Source organism: Buceros rhinoceros, unplaced genomic scaffold, assembly GCF_000710305.1.
Source record: "Buceros rhinoceros silvestris isolate BGI_N320 unplaced genomic scaffold, ASM71030v1 scaffold1878, whole genome shotgun sequence".
NCBI lineage: Eukaryota > Metazoa > Chordata > Aves > Bucerotiformes > Bucerotidae > Buceros > Buceros rhinoceros.
This window is the reverse complement of record NW_010426145.1, coordinates 40,381-60,976: the sequence shown is the minus strand read 5'-3', so window position 1 is coordinate 60,976 and position 20,596 is coordinate 40,381. Positions and strand designations below refer to the sequence as shown.

The 20,596-nt window shown below is 43.9% G+C and overlaps 1 protein-coding gene across 1 annotated transcript in view; it reads right to left on the bottom strand.

Moving 5' to 3' along the window:
• The window catches only part of WDFY2 (WD repeat and FYVE domain containing 2), a 65,519-nt gene that overhangs the window by 4,549 nt on the left and 40,374 nt on the right, over nucleotides 1–20,596 (bottom strand). The window contains exons 4-8 of the mRNA XM_010141356.1: nucleotides 15,079–15,133; nucleotides 8,563–8,713; nucleotides 5,449–5,561; nucleotides 4,466–4,592; nucleotides 2,745–2,850 (exon numbers count right to left, since the gene is read on the bottom strand). Of these exons, the coding sequence (XP_010139658.1) occupies nucleotides 2,745–2,850; nucleotides 4,466–4,592; nucleotides 5,449–5,561; nucleotides 8,563–8,713; nucleotides 15,079–15,133 (552 nt within the window). The remainder of the gene's footprint in view (nucleotides 1–2,744; nucleotides 2,851–4,465; nucleotides 4,593–5,448; nucleotides 5,562–8,562; nucleotides 8,714–15,078; nucleotides 15,134–20,596) is intronic.

The following is a 20,596-nucleotide window of genomic DNA, read 5'->3' as shown; positions in this document are numbered from 1 at the left end:
GAAGTGTCTGTGCTACAAATCACACACAGGAGTGAGAAAGTCGAGATTCAGCTGAACAAGCCTAAAATCCAAACCAGTTCTTTTCCCTGCTTTTACACAAAGAAGGTGGAAGGTCTTCTATTTCCTAACTTGGTGTGTAGCTTTGCACTCACACTGTGGATGAAGCGGGTAAGAAGATTTAAAGAAATGAAAGAAAATATTAAAGGCAGCCAGGTTTTGCTGTGCAGAGTAGCACAAACCAGATGCCCTGTAGGGAAGCAAGTCTTGCAAGATCCTGAAAGAGCTTGGGAAATTCCTGAAGTGACAGGAGGTGGCATGGAGGGGCAGTCAATTCCTCTCCTACATTTGGGTCTCCTGACACTTGCCTTGCACTGAGTTGCTGAGGGATATGCACTGTATCTCCCTGAAATCTTTAGGAAACATTTGGGGGATGTAAGACTTGGGAAGAGTCTTGGTTCTTGACCCCTCTCCAGCTGGCTCTCAGCTTGTCTCTCCTAACCTGGCCTAGCAAGAGCAACACTCCTTCCCAGCAGATGACTTCTGCTACTTTCTCCATCCCACCAGGACCAGAGCTCAGGCCAGAGCCAGTGCTGGGAAGTGGATCTGTCCTGTCTCACCAACAGGGCAGCCCTGGCCAGACCAGGACATCCCTGACAGCGCTGCCTCAAGCATGATTGCAACACGCTCCCACCAGCCCCATCACCCCGTGAGATTAAATAAACAGTAAATAATGTTTAACACTTTGCGAGGAAGTGCTATTAGCAAACTGCAGTTATCTCATCAGAGCCACCAGCTTCTCACATGCTGCAATTTAAAATGGCAAGAAACACAGCTTAGAATGAGAATTAAAAAATAATACAAAAGCCAGGCAATGATAAGGTAAGGCTGATGGATCCCAGGATAGTTTTGACCCCTGGCAATAAAGCAACCACCTGCTTCAGCTTCTTCACCAGTGACTCTGAAGACAATTCATTCTTGTCTCTTCTACCCACAACAGTCTTTCTGTTTAATGCCTACAGATTTACAGCTGCATGTGTAAGTTTTCATCTCTCAAGCATCCAAACACTGTAGGTGAAGACAACATTTTGCCTGTGACAAGTAACCACTTTGTAGTCAAATAAAAACACAGCTTCTAGCATCTTTCAGATGTTGTCTTCTTACAGCTTTTTAAAAACCAGAGATTAAAATAAAGAATCAAGGGCTAAAATGGTTTAATTCGCACTAATGCAATCTCAGATGTGGGAAAGTCTGGTAACATCAAAGTGTGTACTGAGCACACAACACGTGGAGAAAACCCTTAAATAAGGGCAAAAATGCAAAAGTCAAAATCTGGGAGAAAACGCTCTAGGACTCCAAACCAAGGTTTGGTACTAAAATCTCAACAGTTCACGTTTCAGGGTTGGTTTAGCACCATGAACACTATTGCACTACTGATAACATGAACAAGCCCACATAGCCACAGTCAGAGAAAGCAGCTCACCCATTAGCACCTGATGCTAAGCTCTCAATTAGCTAATTATATTTCTCCTCCACTTTTTAAACCATCCTTCTCACAGCATTGCTGCCTGTTTTGAGACAGGCCAGTATTAACTCTTACTGTAGCCCTTCAAAAGCAGCAAATAAAAGCTTTCATTTCTGGATGTTTGAATTGCAGAAAAAAGGAAACATCTGCTGGGAAGGAGGAAGTCGCTCTGCTTTCGATTCACTTTTGGAGCTGATGACATAATTGGCCATTAGATTAGCAAATAAAGAGAGCCAACTGGAATGCTAATTCACATCAAAAAGGGAGCTCAGTTCCTGCCTAGGCCTATTTCGGTATTTTTTTTTTAAATCCAATTTTCCACTTAGCTTTCCTCCCTGCTCTGGGGAGACACACATGACCCAGAGAGGCCAAAAACCTTGAGAACCAGCAAAGCTGGTGAAAGCTCATGCTGCCAAAAGCCTTGCTCAGACCTATCCACTGTGGAAACTGGAGGTGCCTTCCTAACCCCTGCAGGAACAGGGCAGAGGTTTGTCGTGACTCATGTTACTAGGATTTACCACACTGCCCAGCAAGGCTGATGCCTGACTCAGCACAGCGCTCGCTCCCCCCTTCTGAGTCAGGTCTTGGAAAGTGCCCAGCAGAGGCTGCTCCCGCAGGGCCAAAGGCTCAGGGTGCTTTTTTGTACCCACTTACGTTCATTGGCTGCACAGCACAAAAGCAATCAGGAGCACATGGGTGAAATTTTACTGTCTGGATTGGCCTACATTGTTACACCAGAAGGAAGCAAGACCGTGTAGTGGGTAACACTGAAGCCCTAGTGAAATGTCTTTTTATCAAAAACAGGAAAAAACAATGGGTTGCAGGTTTCCAGAGATGGCAAAGAGCTTTCTTGTTTGTTTTCTTATAAACCCCTAACAATTATCAATCCATCCATCTACCTCTGAACTGATAATATTTCTCATAATGTTCTGAAAAACAAAGCAGAGCATCTCACAACACCCTCCTTAGAGAATGTCTTTTGGAGCAGTAACATAAAGGGTAAGAGCCATTTAGCAGCCTACTTAACATGCATTTTCTGCCAGACAATTTCCCTTACACCATATCAAAGACATGGCATAACTGCTGTATAACAACTGGAGCATGTCCAGAAACTTCTTTAAAGCCTGGAATGATCTTGTTTAAGTTGAAAGTTGCACATTGTAGAAAGGCCCCTTCTTCCCAAGACTGTTTCGGACCAAATCAACAAGAACCAAGTATCTACCTCCTGTCTCTCAACATCCATGTTCCAGACAACGATTCCACCATCTGCACCACAGGAGATGAGCTGCCGGGTGTGGTGAGCATAGGAGAGAGACTGAACTTTATCGCTGAAAAAGAGATGAGACAGTTCCTAATGAACCATCTATGGCTAGCACACAAGTAAGTGTAGAATATACAGTAAAGCAGTACAAACCACTGTGCTTCCCTCCTCCCATCACCATACATGGCATCCAACAGGTGCAAATCAGTCTTTGCTGTCCAGCTGGGACAAGAACCAGAGAGCTGCTCATCTGGGCAGCATCCACAAAAGCAAAGACCTGTTCTGATACCTGCTTTTGCTGCTTCTGAGATAGGAAGCCTGAAGAGAACTGCACCACCAGGCCTTGACAAAGGCACATCTGGATGCATAAACGCAGCACCAGTAAGATACCTTTCTTGTCAAAAAGTCATAACAACCTGGTTTCTGTAAATCTCTGCAACGTCTAGGAATGAAGCACTACTGGAGATTTTTGTTCAGCACCAACAGCTATAAAGAGTTTCAAAAATAATATAGGAATCACTAAATTGTTCCTAAGCCTTCTCAAGGTAAGGTGGAAGATTTAGATGCTTATTGATAAAAGAAGCAGCAGAAGCAACATGGGAGAAACAATTCAGCTTAAACCCCCAAAGCGGGGCTCGGTCCATCATAAAAGAGAGAAAACCATGCCTCATCTCAAGCCACTTACAACCTGAGAAACAAAGCCCATACAACACTGTTATGGAAAAAAATGAAGTTACAAAGACACAGTAACAGAATACAGTGACTAGAAATAACATATTAGGTTTTCTTTGCTACCACTCCTGGTCTCGTCTACCCAAAGAACTTCACGTTAACACATTAGCACTGGTAAGGTACAAGTGTGATCTGGGAATTTCAGTCGGAGCTCTGCAATGCTCTGAAATCCCAGCGGCATCCAAATCGCTCAGCAGAATGCAGCATCACTCAAAAGAAACACATGAATATGTAAGAAACTGTTAGACCAAAACCACCGCGGGATTTTGCGTCTCCAGACCTGAGCCTGGCACACAAGTCCCACATATATGCACTCCCAATACACTGAAACAAACTTGTTGCATTGCCAGTGTTAAAAGACAAGGAGGACATTCCAACTTGAGCCATTCTGATCTCTACTCAATGACCAGCACTGGCTCAGTCTCCTCCAAAGACATCTACTATGCTACGCAAATGCAAGGTCTGTGCATGCAAAGATGATGCCTCTTTGCACTGAGGACATAAAGGCCTCTATGGGTAAAGCACATTCCTTAGAACTCAGGCTGTGCGTAAAGTAGTGTGGAGGAAAAAGGGACTAATTGTCCAAGCCTGATGCTCCCTCTAGGGGAAGAAAAGACCTTGACACCTAAAAAGCAAGACTTTCCTCCAGCTGTTGTCATTTGAGGACCCTCCTCTTTCCAACAAAGGTGCAGGCTCTGGCATAACACATTCAGCACTACAGATTCTGTGCTTTCCTTCACCACCCTTTGCAGACTCTCAAACTAGCCTGTGGGCTCAACGCTGAAAACTTACTATAAGTAACTTATTCCAGTTGTATATGGACAACAGGGAGTCACACATATAAGCTTGAGGCATGCGAAGACTGTAACGATTGGGTTGTTTGTTTCCAGATGTGGCTTCTGCCTTTAGCTTTTCTCCTATAAAAGCAAAAGGAAGGGCTTTGAACATACTTATGTCCTTGCAGCTCAATGGCTGTTCCTTTTCTTCCTCCAATATCCCACATTATAATGGAATGATCAGAACTGCCCGAGAATAAAACTCGCTGTATTGGGTCCCAACAGAGAGCAGTGACACCACCTGAAAAAAGAGATGCACACAACAGTCATTTCACTACAGAAAGTGGAAGACGGCAACATAGCTAAATAAAGATACAACAAAAAATATGAAGAGTGATTAAAATGCAGGTCTCTTTAGCAAAAGCCATGCAGCCACTGTGTTTGCCAGTTCAAAACAGCGTAGAAAACCTACTGAAGCCCCATCCTGCTCTTCTGCAGGCAGACAGCTCCACTGCCACTTGCATGGATGAATCCACTGAGTAGTAAAATGTGACAGAAAGATGGTCATGGCGTGACTTCATAGCTTTTCATCTCCATCATTCCCAGAAGATGACAAAAGAGAAGTAAGCGTGAAATATTATGGGCATCTTCACAGTACCCTAGCACAAGGATTGAACTACCTTGTGCTGCCTCGTGATTGCACTACTAGCGTTCAGAGAGGAGGGATACAGAGAGAAGATGCTGAGGAATTACCACCATTTCTTCTGTTAGATGGCAGGATCACATCCCAGGATTGCAGGTCCCAGCAGAGAACCAAGCAGTTAGTGCCTCCAAGATATTCCACTTGGGCAAAAGTGTCTACCAATATGGGTCTTCAGGAGCATCCTTTCCCCCACCCCAGAATTACAACTCATTCTAGTCTCACTCTGCTTTAATTATCAGCTTCTGATTGTGGCATTTTCTGCCAAATACGTTTTCTGATCAGAAGTACGATGGCTTTTGTTTTTACCAATAAAGAATAAGCTTCCCTGAGCTGTAATGACAGTTTAAGGCCTATCTCCTCTCCATGCGATGCACCAACTCAAGTCATAATGTTTCATGAGAGACCATGACACTGAGCACAGATGAAAATCAAACTGGTTCTTCAGAATCCTCACCTGTGTGTCCCTTAAAAGTTGTAACAAGACTGCAGGACTCCTGCTCTAGTTTAAGTATGGTCACTTGCCCAGAATGATCACCAACAAACACGTGCCGGGTTTCCACATCAAATCTGACATATAAATGTTGAGGAAAATACACTGTTTGCACAAGCTTTGCATTCCTTTCATGATCTGTTAGTTCTTATAACACAAGTATATGCAACCTCAAGAAGAGTGCTCCAGTCTCAAGGAGGTATTCAGAGTGTACTTTTAGGCATTGAGCTCATACCTGTTCATACTAATAGTGCAGCCTCCCTTAGTAAACCCAAGAGTGGGGGGGAAATGAGACTATTCCAGAGGACACTATTTGTGCTTTTGTTATGAAACACCTTTGCAGTAGCCCTTTGCCATGAACAGAGAAGTCATCTCCCCAGGATTTCTAACTTAGGTGCTAGGGTTGGATGGTGTCCACTCTCCCTTTCCCTTCCCAGAATTGTACAAAATAACTATTACTATTTTTCTGCTTGTACTGGGTTTGTGTGACAAGGTTTTGGTATTGGTGGGATACAGGGGTGGCTTCCATAAGATACTGCTAGAAGCTTCCCCTATGTCCAATAGAGCCAATGACAGCCGGCTATGCAAGATGGAGCCATTGCTGGGCAAGGCCAAGCCCATAAGCAACAGCGGTAGCACCTCTGTGACAAGATATTTAAGAAAGGGAGAAAAATCTGCACAACTGCAGATGGGGAGAGGTTGGAGAATATGCGAGGGAAAACTCTGCAGACACCAAGGTCAGTGAAGAAGGAAGGGAGGAGGTTCTCCAGGCACTGGAACAGAGATTACCCTGCAGCCCGCAGTGCAGACCATGGTGAGGCAGGTTGTCCCCCTGCAGTCCATGGAGGTTAACAGAAGTGGAGCAGATAACCCACCGCCGGCCCTGGAGGAGGTGAACAGAAGTGGAGCAGATACCCACCTGCAGTCCATGGAGGACCCCATTCTGGAGCAGGTGGATACCTGAAGGAGTCTGTGACCCCACGGAAAGCCCATATTGGAGCAATTTCCTAGTAGGATCTGTGGACCTGTGGAGAGAGAAGCCCACACTGGAGCAGGTTTGCTGTCAGGACTTGTGACCCTGCAAGGGGACCCACTCTGGAGCAGTCTGTTCCTGAAGGACTGGATCCCACGGAAGGTGCCCATGCTGGAGCAGGTGGATACCTGAAGGAGTCTGTGACCCCACGGAAAGCCCATATTGGAGCAATTTCCTAGTAGGATCTGTGGACCTGTGGAGAGAGAAGCCCACACTGGAGCAGGTTTGCTGTCAGGACTTGTGACCCTGCAAGGGGACCCACTCTGGAGCAGTCTGTTCCTGAAGGACTGGATCCCACGGAAGGTGCCCATGCTGGAGCAGTTCATTAAAAACTGCAGCCTGCAGGAAGGACTTGCGTTGGAGAAGTTCGTGGAGGACTGTCCCCTGTCTGAGGAACCCCACACCAGAGCAGGGGAAGAGTGGGAGTATCCTCGCACTGAGGAGGAAACAGCAGCAGAGACAACATGTGATAAATTGACCGCAATCCCCATTCCCCATCACCCTACACCCGTGGCAGGGAGGAAGTAGATAAAATTGGGAGTAAAGTTAAGCCCAGGAAGAAGGGAAGAGTGGAGTGGAGGTGTTTTAAAGATTTTAAAATTATTATTTTTTTTTTTTTTAATTTCTCATTACCCTACTCTCTTTTGATTGGTAATAAACTAATTTCCTCAAGTCGAGTCTGCTTTGCCTGTGACGGTAATTGCTGAGTGATCCCCCTGTCCTTATCTCGACCCACGAGCCTTTTGTTGTATTTTGTCTCCCTGTCCAGCTGAGGAGAGGATCGATAGAGCAGCTTTGGTGGGCACCAGGCACCCAGCCAGGATCAACCCACCACACTGCTTCTTCATTACAGTTAACAAATACACAAAAGGGTACTGTATTATGTTGTATTTGGAGAACTGTCAGCTACATCAAGTGCATCACACATCATATTCTAAACTAAGTAAAATCTGGACCCATTCAACCACCTACCAGAACCACCTAACTGGACAGATTCTGACCTCTTCATCCAATTTAATTCCACATTCAGAGTCCATACTGGATATTTAAGGAGCAACTGCTTTGCACTGATTTTATGCACACAGGACATTGGGGAAAAAATCCCATGTTCCTGGTTCTGCCAAATTTTTTGCAGTATTTCTCAGTGATTCTTCCTTCTCTGCCCTCCACCAGCATGATCTGATGACCCAAATTAAAGCATCCTCCAAAATTCTGAGTCACTCAGAACAATCCTTTCTCTTAGAGAGATTTGGGAAATACAGGACAAATTCCTGCATCATGCTTTCAAAAGTATTTATAATTTAATTAAAAATTAAGTTCAGCCTTTATTCCATTTATAATGGGCTGAACGACCAGATTTTCAGTAATTTTGAGACAGTCTTACATCCCACGCACTGGCAAAATACACATAATCTATACCACAAACACTACGGGGCACTAAAAAATCTGTTTATGCTAACCCCTGGTTTCAGCCTAAAGGCTGATATTTTTCCACTTCCCTTTTCATTTGCAATAAAGCTGAATTAATATATCTTTTATTGTCAGGCAGCTGGGGCAGCTCTAGGTGAATAAGCCACTTGAGTGCCATTTCTGGAGCCATTTACTCTTTAGTTAACCCAAATTCCCAACACATAGTGGGCTGTTCCAGAGTGAAGGACAAGTACTTATTATTTTATATTAAAGTAATTTAATTTTTACCACAGATACACACAGGCATGCTGACTTGATCACTGACCTACTTTGCTACCACTAATTCTTAGAAGAAAGCATGAGCTGCATGTTTAAATGAAGGCCCTGTCCATATTTATTACAATAGCAAACCACAATAGGTTGCAGATCACCCATTGTTGTCCTCAAAAATGCTTAGACCTAAATATGCCACTGTGCATTAAGGAGATAAAGCAAGGAAAACAGACAGTTTTTAAAATTGGCTTTAAATAACAGTTTTTCTCACAAAGCACTGAACTCATAGAGACACAAAACTTGGAGATTAGGAAAATAAACTGGAAGGGCAGGAAAAAAGCTGAGAGATCAGCAAAGGATACTGCAGGCCACAGGCACCCGCATTGGTGCGGTACCCTCCCAGCCGCTGGCCACTCTCTGAACAGTGCCATGTGAAGTGTTTGTCTTGTCCCGTGCTTAACACCCACTCCATCTCCAGGACAAACAGAATCATCATGACCCTGCTTTGATGAGCTGAAAATTAAGCAGACAGACGTATTATTGCATTGCAGAGAAGAACACAGGGGCAGAAGACCACTGCAAATACCAATGGTCCCAGTTCCTCCACTCCCTATTCAACCACTCACCCTTCCCTACAGAAGCAGCTGGTGTTTCATAGTCTTGTTGACGTGAGCCACCATGCAAGCTTGTAAGGACCCTGCTCTGCATGTTCAGTGTTTGCATGAAAAAGAGCAGAAGCAAGACTCAATTCCTCCTGTGTCTACTTCAGCTGTTTCTCTTCTACAGTAGCACAAGTCTTTTTTCCATCACTGTATCATCACCAACAAAGCTGCCATTGTGGAAAGGACCCTGGGCTCTGCCTAAACCTCTTTTGATCTGGTTTTATGACAGCAGTGCAGATTTCTATGCTGCCATTCCTCCCACTGTGAGGTCTGGCAAATCTGGGCCACGCATGGTGGTACCCCAGCAGAACAGTAAGTTACAGCAGAGGCACAACCCTGCACCAAAGCAGCTTTAGCACTGCATGTAAACCAGCTAAAAAGGAAATTTGAATAAAATAAAATAAAAATACCCAAACAAACTAAAAAGATCACAGCTGGGCAAGATGAATAAAACAGCTGAAGGAATAAATTTCTACAGCTACCTAAATAAAGCCATCAGAAGCTTTTCATTAAAGCAAGAGAACCCAGGCTTGTACAGATGGTTTTTTGTATGAATGACCAGTGGGCTTGGTCATGAAGTGCTGACTGAGCCAACTTTTTAATAAAACAAGTCACTGAAAAGACATGCGGAATTATTGCCAGCTGCAACTTAGCAGTGAATGCCATACTCATCAATCCACAGCCCTACTGGTTTATTACTGTTCTGAGACCCGGCAACATGCATCGCACAAAGCAATTTCTTGTTATTTGTTTGTGTAAAAGCTGACACACTGGAAAGATTAAATATCTTTGGACACTTAAAAAACAGCTCAAAACCTTCATTTGAAACGCAGAGAAATTCCTCAGAGCAGTATGGGAAGATTGCTGCCCGCCCTGTACAAACATACAGCATAGGTGAGAGCTGTGTTCAACCCTACGATGGGAATCAGTTGTAGCAAAGAAAAGGAGACTCGCACAAGCCGACACCTGCCCCTGATGCACACCGTGTTTTAGACCCAGATTCCCTGAGGAGAAAATTCAATAGACACATTGACAGAAGTTGCCATAACTGTGATTGGCAGCTGGACTAGCTCACAGCATCAGACTTGAACTGTGCTTTCACCCTTGCCCATGGAAGAGCTCGGATTTTGGCTCTCATTTCCATACAATTCTGAACTCCAGGTTTGCAATAAGGATAGAGAGATGGGGAGCACCCAGGAGTCACCTAAGCTCTTTTAAACAGATCCTCTCTTCTCTGCACCCTCCAGATTTCTTCTCTGAAAGAAATTCAGTGAACCTATAGGAGACTAATATTTGTCTTTATCTATCTATTGGTCTCCCTGGGAGCACCTGCACTAGCTGGTGGAGTGGTGCACTGCAGAAAGGGCCATGATGGGATGCATGCTGCTACAAGCACCCAATGGGCTCGTATACATGTCCTAGGGGCTTGTGTGCACCAGCAGTGCCACAGACAGACCCACGCACTTCCACAGGACATGCAAAGCTGGCTGAGACCAAGCAGTTCAAGGCCTGTCCAGGGATGTTTCCTCAGCATGTGCCAACTTCTACTGTTAGTGCCAGCTACCCATGGTTTGAACTGGCCATGAGGATAGTTGGCACCACCCAACTCTCCTAAATCTCCTCCTGTCTCCTCAAAGATTCTAAAAGGCAGGGCTTGTACCTTTTGCTAGAAGTACTGCCTGTGGATGATGAGGCATCTCTCTCTGGCACATAAGGAATAGACATTAAAGAAATGCGTACATGCCAAGAGGTGAAAGGGGCGTACATGATAGGTTTGCTTATCCTCCCTCCCCAAAGTGCTTTTAATTCAGCACTCTGTTGCCTGACTGCAACTGCTGCACATATTAGCTGATGCCACCACACATGTGATGTCAGCAGAATTATCTGAACCAAGTGAAAGAACGCAGTGGAGATCATCTAAGTAAGGGAGGAAAGAGAGAACAAATGCAAGTAGAAAGTCATGTCATTTAACGGGAATTTGATCCATGTAAGGCTTAAAGAAGCAAAATGTCAGAAGGTTGGAAGTTGATAGTAGAGGAAGGAAGAGGCGTGGGCCCTAGGCTTAACGCAGGCTCAGGGTTCTGAAGCAGCAAACAAAAAGCTGGTCCTTCATCCACAGAAGGTTTGATCACCACTTGTGTGCAGAAATAAAGGGGAGTAAAGACTCCCAAAGCTGCTCACTACAACAGCAGGATGGAGAAGGGGGGATGGAGGAGGGTAAATGTGATCACACAACAGAAAAAGCCACAGCAAGGAGCTGGCAAGAGCAGATCTCTGTAAATCAGCATGGTAAGAGAGCCCATGTGCGGAGGAAGATTATGCTGTACAGCAGGTGGAGAAGCAGCAAATAGGGGAAGAGAGCGGGTCCACCTGCAGCTGGAGGGTGGGAGGGAGCAGGGAAGCTGCACTCCTGTGCAAAGAGCAGGTGGAGAGTGGATGGAAGGGCCGTGCCTACAGAAAATAAGCTGCATCCAGGAGATGCATTCCAAGACATCAGCAGCCAGAGTGCAGGGGAAAGGAGGATCTGTGCTGTGTGTAAAGGCAAAAGTCTGAGAAGCACAGCCAACGCAAGGCCATGCACAGTGCAGGGCAAGAGGCTGTGCTGGGTGAAAAGAAGGGTTGCAACAATAAAAAGAGGCAGCAAACACCAGGAGAGATGTGAAATTAAGAAAGAAAAGTTTAGCATGTACAAGAAAAGCACAAGAGAAAAGGCTGTGAAAGGGGAAAGCAGAAGTAAGGGCATGTCATGAGCTGGCCTGAAAGCAAGGAGGCTTTGGACACCCCCAAAATGGGTAGGCTGCAGAAAGCACGGGGCAGAAGCAGGTCTACAAATCCTGCTTAGAAGAACAAGCACATATTAAGTGAATTTTTTAAATGTAATTTAAAAGGCAGGAGCTGTTATATCATCCAGAGGGGCACAGACTGTTAACGTGGCTCCTAGCAAGAAGGTACAGTTGCAAGGAGCAGGGTGGAGAAGGCTGTGCTGAGTGGGAAGCAGCAACTTCCATGTGAGGTGCTGGAGGGAGCTGGCAGGGGCTGGAAGCTGAGGCTGGTGAGGGGAGGGAAGGATTTCTTCAACACCCATCGTCTTGCAGGAATGTGAGAGTTGCTGCCTGGGAAAAGGGAAGGTTGCTATGAGCAGAGGTTGTTCATGCCTGCAACTGGTGCTGTGCCTGAAGAAAAGGGGACACTGACAGTAATGAAAGACTAACACGGAATGAAAGTTTTAATCTCCCAGAGCATCCCAAACGGCACTGTTCTAATGCTTGCACTACCCCTCCTCATGCAAGGGAAGTTGGTGCCTGTAGGAGGCCAACACCCCGTGACCTGCCTCGGAGTCCTGACTAACACTGTGTCACATCCCTAATCTCTGTGTTTTGATCCCTTTCAAGAAACAGAAGATTTTTCCACTTCAGACACAGCATCACACAGACACAGCTCCAGAGAGCACATCCAGCCACATACGCTGCTGGTGCCAGGCCACTGTATAACACCGGACCTGGCTGCAGACACCAGCCAAGACCAAAGCACAGCCTATGTGCCTGCTGTCATTCTCTGACATTAGCAGATCATTTGGTAAATATATTTATGGTCGTTCAAGACACAACTAATGTTCTTTAATCACTACAGCAACTTCAGCTACTTATAATTACACCTTGCTGTGGGAGATGATTGACAGCCCACCAGTTTCTGGACGCGGTGCTTCTTTTAAGAGCACTGCTGAACACTTACAAACAGCTAGCACATACAATACCAACCAGCATGGCTAAGCTAAAACCCCTTGGTAGGCAAAATAAAATTATTTACCCCCCCCTTTGAGTAAATATAAAGGCCTTACTTGAAAACTTTAAACAAAATCAACACTTTTTAAAGGTAAGGCTTTTAACAAATGAACAACTAGAAGGCCTCCATATCCAACAAAACTATATGCTCCTTTTTATTTCTATTTTAACTTGTTGCAGGGCTTTGCCAAGATGCTTATGCCAACCCCTATATCTCAGTATGGCCATGTGAGGAAGCTGCGTTCCCCCATCAACGTGTGGTGTGAAGAGCAGAGAATCAGTGAGCGTATCTCTATGGATGGGGGTGGTAGGAGCCATTGCACTGTGGGGCAGCAGGCAGCACCAGGTCATTGGCACGCTGCAAACACTGGGGAACTTCTGCTTTGTTTTTGTCCCTTGCACCATGCCTGCTGCAATTGCTTCTTGGGATTTTGGGTGACACTTTCCAGTGGAGCCGAGGCAAGCTGAGATTGTCCCTGGGTTGCTGTAACCTACTCAATGCAATGTCATTCCTGGTTCAGACAGAGGAACAGCCCAGAGGGGTTTGTGCAGCTCAGCATGGGTTACCAGTACTACTAGTGAACTGGGCAGAGTGTGTCTTCATGTAGAAGCTCTCCTTCATCCCCACCACCTGCCTGTCTGTGTCCTAGCAGCTGTCAACTGCTGTTCCAGGAAGTTTCCTACTAAATCTGAATAGCCATTCACTGAGTCTTGTCCCTCCTGTAGCAATACACTGGGACTTGTCTTTCCCCTTCTCTGATTGCCATTTGCAGCACTAACAGGGGGATGCAGTTTGAACTCTTGGGGTTCTTCCACAGGACAAACCGTGGAGGTTCTCCATGGCATCTTGCTATCCAAAGGCCTCTTCCAACGCTCTGTGGCAGCAGCACATCTGGCACGTTGCAGCCAAAGGTCATGAGAATGGCCTTCATTCCTCCCCCCCACCCCCTTTTTTTTTTTTATTTTTTTAGGGGTGTTTTTCTCCCCCCGGTCATCTGGCACGTTGCAGCCAAAGGTCATGAGAATGGCCTTCATTCCTCCCCCCCACCCCCTTTTTTTTTTTAATTTTATGAGGGATGCTATGCTCCCCAGGCTTTGGGTGGGCTGCTCCCTTCCAAAATTTCAGACTTTTCCCTAAAGAGCTCAGAAAGAAAGGTGGTTTCATGCATATCTTGTTCTGCATGTGCAAAATAAAAGACTTCAGCTCACTTTTCCTAGGCTGTGATTAGCCTGCTTTATGGAATCCAGGCATGCAAATGGATGAGCTACTAACGAAGGGGGCTATAGAACAGTCCATAGGATCTTCAGTGCAACAACCCTTAAATATGAAACTTAGGTGTGTCAGACTTTGCTGACTGTGGAGCAACCACATATTTGGATATTAAAGAATTGTACAGTCTGACTGAAGCAATCTTACTTAAGATTCACATGTATATTTTATCATCATTGGATATTTTTCTTCAGTTTTTATGAGCTAAGAAAAAATGCAGGCTTAATTTTGTAACACACCAGGCATTCATGAAAGAGCTGAAGTAAAACACTCAGAAGCTGATGCATGTTAGCTGTGCTCTTAAAGACTAAATATTGCAAAGTGATCCCCAGAGTCTCCATTTAGAGATTTAAATTATCCTCTCAACATTTCAAGGTATAAAACTCAAAATATATGCGTAAATGCATATTTGAAAATGTATGTGAGAAATCTCAAGCCTACATGTCAGAGGTTCGGTACAGAAACATAATGCTTAGCATATAATATGATACCATATAACATCATATCACCTCTTAGTCTAACAACAAGAGATATAAGAATACATTGCTGCATGTATTTGCTACTTTTGTAAGATTCCCTATCCCAAGCAGAGTGTCCTTTAGAGCTTTGACAAGGGCAAATAGCCAGGTTTCTTAAAAGATCACATTAGCGAATACCAGAATATAATTAGAAAAGGCATAGATTAGCATTTCTCACCCTTTTACTATGGCTATTATTCACTGATAATACTGAGATTACTGAAATCAACAGTTATTAAAATATAACCAGACTAACCGCAAAAGTCCTAAATGCCCCAGCCCTAAAAAATGGGTTAGTTTACTAAATTGTTTCATTAGATACCCTAGATTACTAAAGATCAAAAATTAATACTCCTCTTCCCCAAGCGTGGTCTGGATTTTGGACAGTTTGCTGTCTAGAATGATGTTCCAAAGGAAAATTATAAAAAAAAAAACCAAACAAAACCGAACAAACAGAACATGAAACAGCTCTTTAAAAGTCTTCTAAATTCAGAGCAAACTACATTATTGATCTATTGATAAAACCAGCATTTACATTAGTTTAAAAAAATCAATCACTGTAAAGGAAACTTCTCGCCATTCACACTCCTTAAGAGAACATTAACAAAAATTAATGACAATACAAACCAATTAGCACAGCTCTTACCCTGGTAACTTTTCACTAGTGTCATCTTGTTGTAATCTTCCGATAAAATGAATTCCTGAGGGACGGGAAAGGAAAAAACAGAGGAAACAGTGCTTAGAAATGTAAAGTGTTTGAGAGTGTTTTCATTTGAATTCATTACCAAGGTAAGCTCTCCCTTCTTTGCAATCACCTGTCTATACTTTTGCTAATTTTGAGCAACCTTCATCTAAAAAATTAAATTATTTCACTTTTTAAAGTTGTCTAAGGAACGACACCAGGCTGCTTCTGAATGGAATGATGCAGATAAAAGATGAACTATTAAAAAAGTCAAAAAAGCTGACAGAAATGGCTGGCTATGAGCCCAGGTACCACAAAACGAGAGGTCTGAGATCTGGCATGTAGCAAACACCTCCCACTCAGGACTGCCTGGGCAGAAACCTGCATGTGTCCACAGCTGTGTGTGCACACATGCATGTATGTATACACATATATCCATGTGTGTGTATACACTATGACCCACCCTGAATACTCAGGAAACTCAACATAAATATGTAAGAGCCCCTTGAAGGTGCTCAGTCCAACCTAGGTACCAATAAACCATGATGGGAATACATTACAGGTTTCTGTTCAAATTTCTCTCAGTGCTTCAAATAGAAACCCAGATCTTCTTCTCCCCCTTGATTTTACCCCACCATTGGTTAATATTTATGCTGGTATCTCAGAAACAGATTTTCTTGTTGGCTGCTGCTTCACTGTGGAGAACAAGCAGTGGTGCGTGGGGAGGAGGGTGATTCAAACAGACTGTAGCTGCCTGGGAAGAGACGCATGGTGTGACCCAGCCAGACTCGCTCCTGCAGCCAGAGAAGAGCACACTTATGGGGACTGGCTCTGCAGTCCTGCTGCCTTGGTGCTGCTGTTTAACCACCGATGGGGCTTTTGCATGAGGAAATGATGAAAACAGCAGCTGAAAGTCTGCATGGCAGCCTCAGCTCCTGGAAAATCCCCACGTGGTTAAACTGACTGAGCACCTGGATGCCCCTGCCACTTGTTTTGAAGAGGAGAGTTGCTCAAAGCTGGGAAAATAGAGTGGCCACATCTAAACTCCTGCAACATCTCTCTGGAGTAAACATGCAGGTAAAGGTTAGGCTTTGTGGCACCACCACATGAATTAGCTTTCAAATAGCTGTTAGCCATCTACGTGAGTACAGCAGGTACTTGGAGAAACACAAAGAAAAAACAAGGACTGCAAAAAAACATTATATTAGTAATTTATAGCAAACTACACAGAAACTCCCTGAGCTAATCTACCTAGGGGACAGAGTAAGTAAAATCTAACTCATTTAATTTGAAATAGGTTGAAGAAATAAAGGAAACATTACAAACACACGATAAGTTAAATTTTAAAGTTGTGAATTGTTCGTATATCAGCACTGTCAAAAGCACTCTGCAACAGTAGAGAAGACTGGACTTCAGGAGCCTACAGACTATACTTAGGGCAAACCAAACATTTAGTACAAAACGGCATGAGAAGACACTTTAACCACCAAAAAGCTATTTCCTCAAAGTTTCCAAACCATAATAATAATAATAATAAAAAGTAATTCTGCATTTTTTTGTGGGGACACTGCAAGTAATCTACATGTCTCTCCAGCACCAAGATGACCCTAACACATCATATCTACTGCTTGGCACCAAGGTGGAGAGGCTACAAAACTCATTTGTAGAACATTTATAGATCCTAGCTTCCAGGAAAACAACTGTGGGTGATTTGAAACAGCTACATATTTTGCTGTTTCTAGGTTTCTGTTCATAAGTTAGTTATAAGCATGTTCTCTTGAATTGCTCTACTTCATCATCCTTTCCTTAATCTGCTCCACCTCCCATTAGCTTTCCCCTGGCCGCTGAGGACTACAGTGAGGAGGGTTATTTAAACAGCAGTAACAAATCAGTTAAGTCAGCTATACCAGGGTCACCTTAACTCTACAAACCACAGAACATTAAAAATCTGCTATAGTTCCCTAGCTACTTACAGGGGAAGTGGTTTTCATTAACCACTGCCTGAAGAATACTAAACCACCACACGAAACGCTCTACTACAAAGCCTACTTGAAACAAGACTCTCTGCTATGAATGCTAACTTTCTGCTCTTGTTACCTAAAGAGAAATCACTTCAATTGCTGTAACACAGTGGGAGAATATGTCTGCCTTTTCCACCAGTTTGGCTGTCCCCAATTTTGACTGTGGTGGCACACAGATGCTGGTGACTTCAGAAGGGATGAAGAGTGTGGTTTGCATTCTCTTTTTTCTTGGCATTTTTCCCTTGATAAATTCGACATGGTCACTCTGTTCCATGATCCAAACAGTCCCACAGTTTCAGTGGAAGACTGAAACTTTTGAGTCTCTCCATTATAATACAGTGAATCAAACTCAACTGCAGTTTGTAAGGTTTACCCAAGTATTGACTAGCTTTGCATGCTTTAATACTTTTAACCACAGCTATGTACTATTAATACACTGCTCCATCCAAAGACATAAATAAATACAGTGCAAAATAAACACAGTTCCAATTAACCTGAATAATGGATATCTTTTTTCTTCCTTTTCTTTGCTTTTTTTTGTCCTGAAGACCTCTTGCTTCTTATTTTCTTTTTGAAAGCATATGACAATTTGTAATGCATTTTCTTGTTTTGCATTTTCTAATCTTTCTTCAGGTCTTTTGCTCCCTGCTCCCCTTTACACTTTCACGTATTCTTCCCTTGCACTCATTCCTCTCTCCCTCTCCAGGCCAAACGCATTACTTGCATCAATAGACAGGTATTTTGCTTAAGAAATTCATGCCCTATTGCACATACATTGTGTCATCTGCACTACAAAAACACTGACTAAACCTCTTTAACATTGTACCAGGTTTTTTGTCCTTCCATACATAGCTGTTTTGTTCCTCTCAAAGCTGCTGACGCTCAGATCTCATTAGGCAGTTCTTGGCTCTTCATAATGAGCTAAAAAGGTTGGGGTCACCCACACAGCTCAGTCGGTGCTTGTTGACAGAGCAGAGGAAGATTTCCGAGTCCTGTGTGAGCCCTTTTTTGCACAGGAGGGGCTGGGATATATCAGAGTACTCAGGATGGCAAAATCAAAACACCTCCTTGCACAGATTAAAAACATCTTTTCTGGCAAGATCGCTCTTTGCTCTTCAGAAGTTTTTTGGAGCTACATTTTTACCACACTGAAAAAGTTAGTGATCAGTCTTGGCTATTTCAGGTAAGTTTATTATTACAACAGTGATCTGGTACCATGAAAGCCTTCATAAAGCAGAAAACAGAAGTCCTGAGTATCTGAAAAGACTGTCCAATCTAGCACCCACTGTGGTACAAAGACTCTCAACTACTTCCTCATGGAGCACACTTCCCTCACACTGAAACATATACACTCACCACAAACTTCTCTGGAGCCTAGGACTTCTGTAAATCCTCGTCCTGGAAATACTGTCAGTATCTTGTTTTGAATGACCGTTCTTAAGGCAAACAAAACCCGTAGTCAGGTGCGTGCCATTTCAGAGTCCCTGGCCATGGGGCTGGCTGACATGGTACAGGGTCTGAGGAAGACCCATGCCCTTCCAGAGCTGCAGGTGGATGCCTGATGTATACTGATGCATCCCAACGTAGCATTAGAGCCCTCTACTTAGGCAACTGAATCTGAGAGTTAATAATCTTTATATATTAGTTATGTGTTACCCATCCACAACCTAGTTCCCACCCCAGGGAATTTACAGTCTGTACTCAGATACATGATGGCATTTTGACAGCATACTGCACGTCTCTTTAAACGCTTGACTTCATGCTGTTAAAACAAGTGACTGACAGAATTCTCATGTCTTCCAGAAAACAACCCTGCTTCAGAAATAGACAACTCATACTACTGTCAGACACTCATCTATGACTGTTGCAAAGAAAGCTCTATAAGGGAGACTGGTAACAACTGGTGTTCCTCAGGGATCCATACTGGGACCAGTGATGTTTAATATCTTCATCAATAACATAGCAGGATCAAGCACACCCTCAGCAAGTTTGCAAATGACACCAGGCTGAATGGTGCAGTTGGCACACCAGAGGGATGGGATGTCATCCAGAGGGACCTGGACAAGCTGGAGAAGTGGGCCAATGTGAACCTCATGAGGTTCAACAAGATCAAGTGCAAGGTGCTGCACCTGGGTCGGGGTAAACCCCAGTATCAATACTGGCTGCAGGATGATGTGATTGAGAGCAGCTCTCCGGAGAAGGACTTGGGGCTACTGGTGGATGGAAGGCTGGACAAAAGCCAACAACATGCACTCACAGCCCAGAAAGCCAACTGTATCCTGGGCTGCATCAAAAGCAGTGTGGCCAGGAGGGACACAAATATGATCAGAGGGATGGAGCCCTGCTACTGTGAGGACGGGCTGAGAGTTGGTGTTGTTCAGACTGGAGAACAGAAGGCTCTGAGGAGACCTTATAGCAGCCTTTCAGTACTTAAACATTAGAACAATCTTTTCAACAGGGCTTGTTGCAACAGGACAAGGGATAATGGTTTTAAACTAAGAGGGGAGATTTAGACTAGATAGAAGGAAGAAATCTTTTAGAATGAGGGATGTGAAACACTGACACAGGTTTTCCAGAGGTGGTAGACATCCCATTCCTGGAAACATTCAGGGTCAGGCTGGACAGGGCTCTGGCAGCCTGGTCTAGTTGAAGATGTTCATGCTCACTGCAGGGCCCCTTCTAACCCAAACTGTTCCATGATTCTATGATAAAACTATTATAGTGTTTTCACTTTATGAAGTACAAAAACTGGAAGAGGACAGAAACTATCATGTAGTTTTCTTGAAGGAAAAAATAGTAAGCTTCCCAAAGTGGCAGATGAGAAGGTGCACTTTGGCAGGTAGAGCCTGAGTCAGTCTCAAGTATTCAAAATGCTCTTTATCGCCAAAGCTGTAGACACCTGCAAGATCAGATTATGTGGAAGATGAATTTATTTTAACAAGTACCATCCCCAAGGAAGAATTCTGAAGGAGTTATTCTAGTGCCCTGTTGTTTTTGTGGCCCAGCTCGAAGTGTGTATCAGCTTCATCTACACGCAGGCATGGTTAGCAAAAAAGATCAATTTAATTCAGTTTCAGCTACCCAAAACTAAATCCCTCATTAAAATCTCCCCAGAAATGGGGACAGATTTGCGCCATTCTAAAACAGTTTCTAGGGTAAGTATCATGGATGTCTCCAAAGGCGGTTCACCTCTACTAGCTGCAGAATGTAATGATTAACGTTATCTAGGAATCTAACTTTGAGATGGATTAAATTAGGCGAGGAGTCTTGTCTTGGCTGTAGAAGTCTCCTGTCTATTGTAACTATTAGACTTTTCCTGTTTCTTCTTGTGCTATCTTAAGAGACTTGCACCCATTAAAGCATGTTTTTCTCCACATCAGAGCAACAACTTTATGACCATGATTAAGTCTTTCAGCTTCCACAAGGGACCTCAAGAAGTCCATAAGTAACAGAAGTGCCAT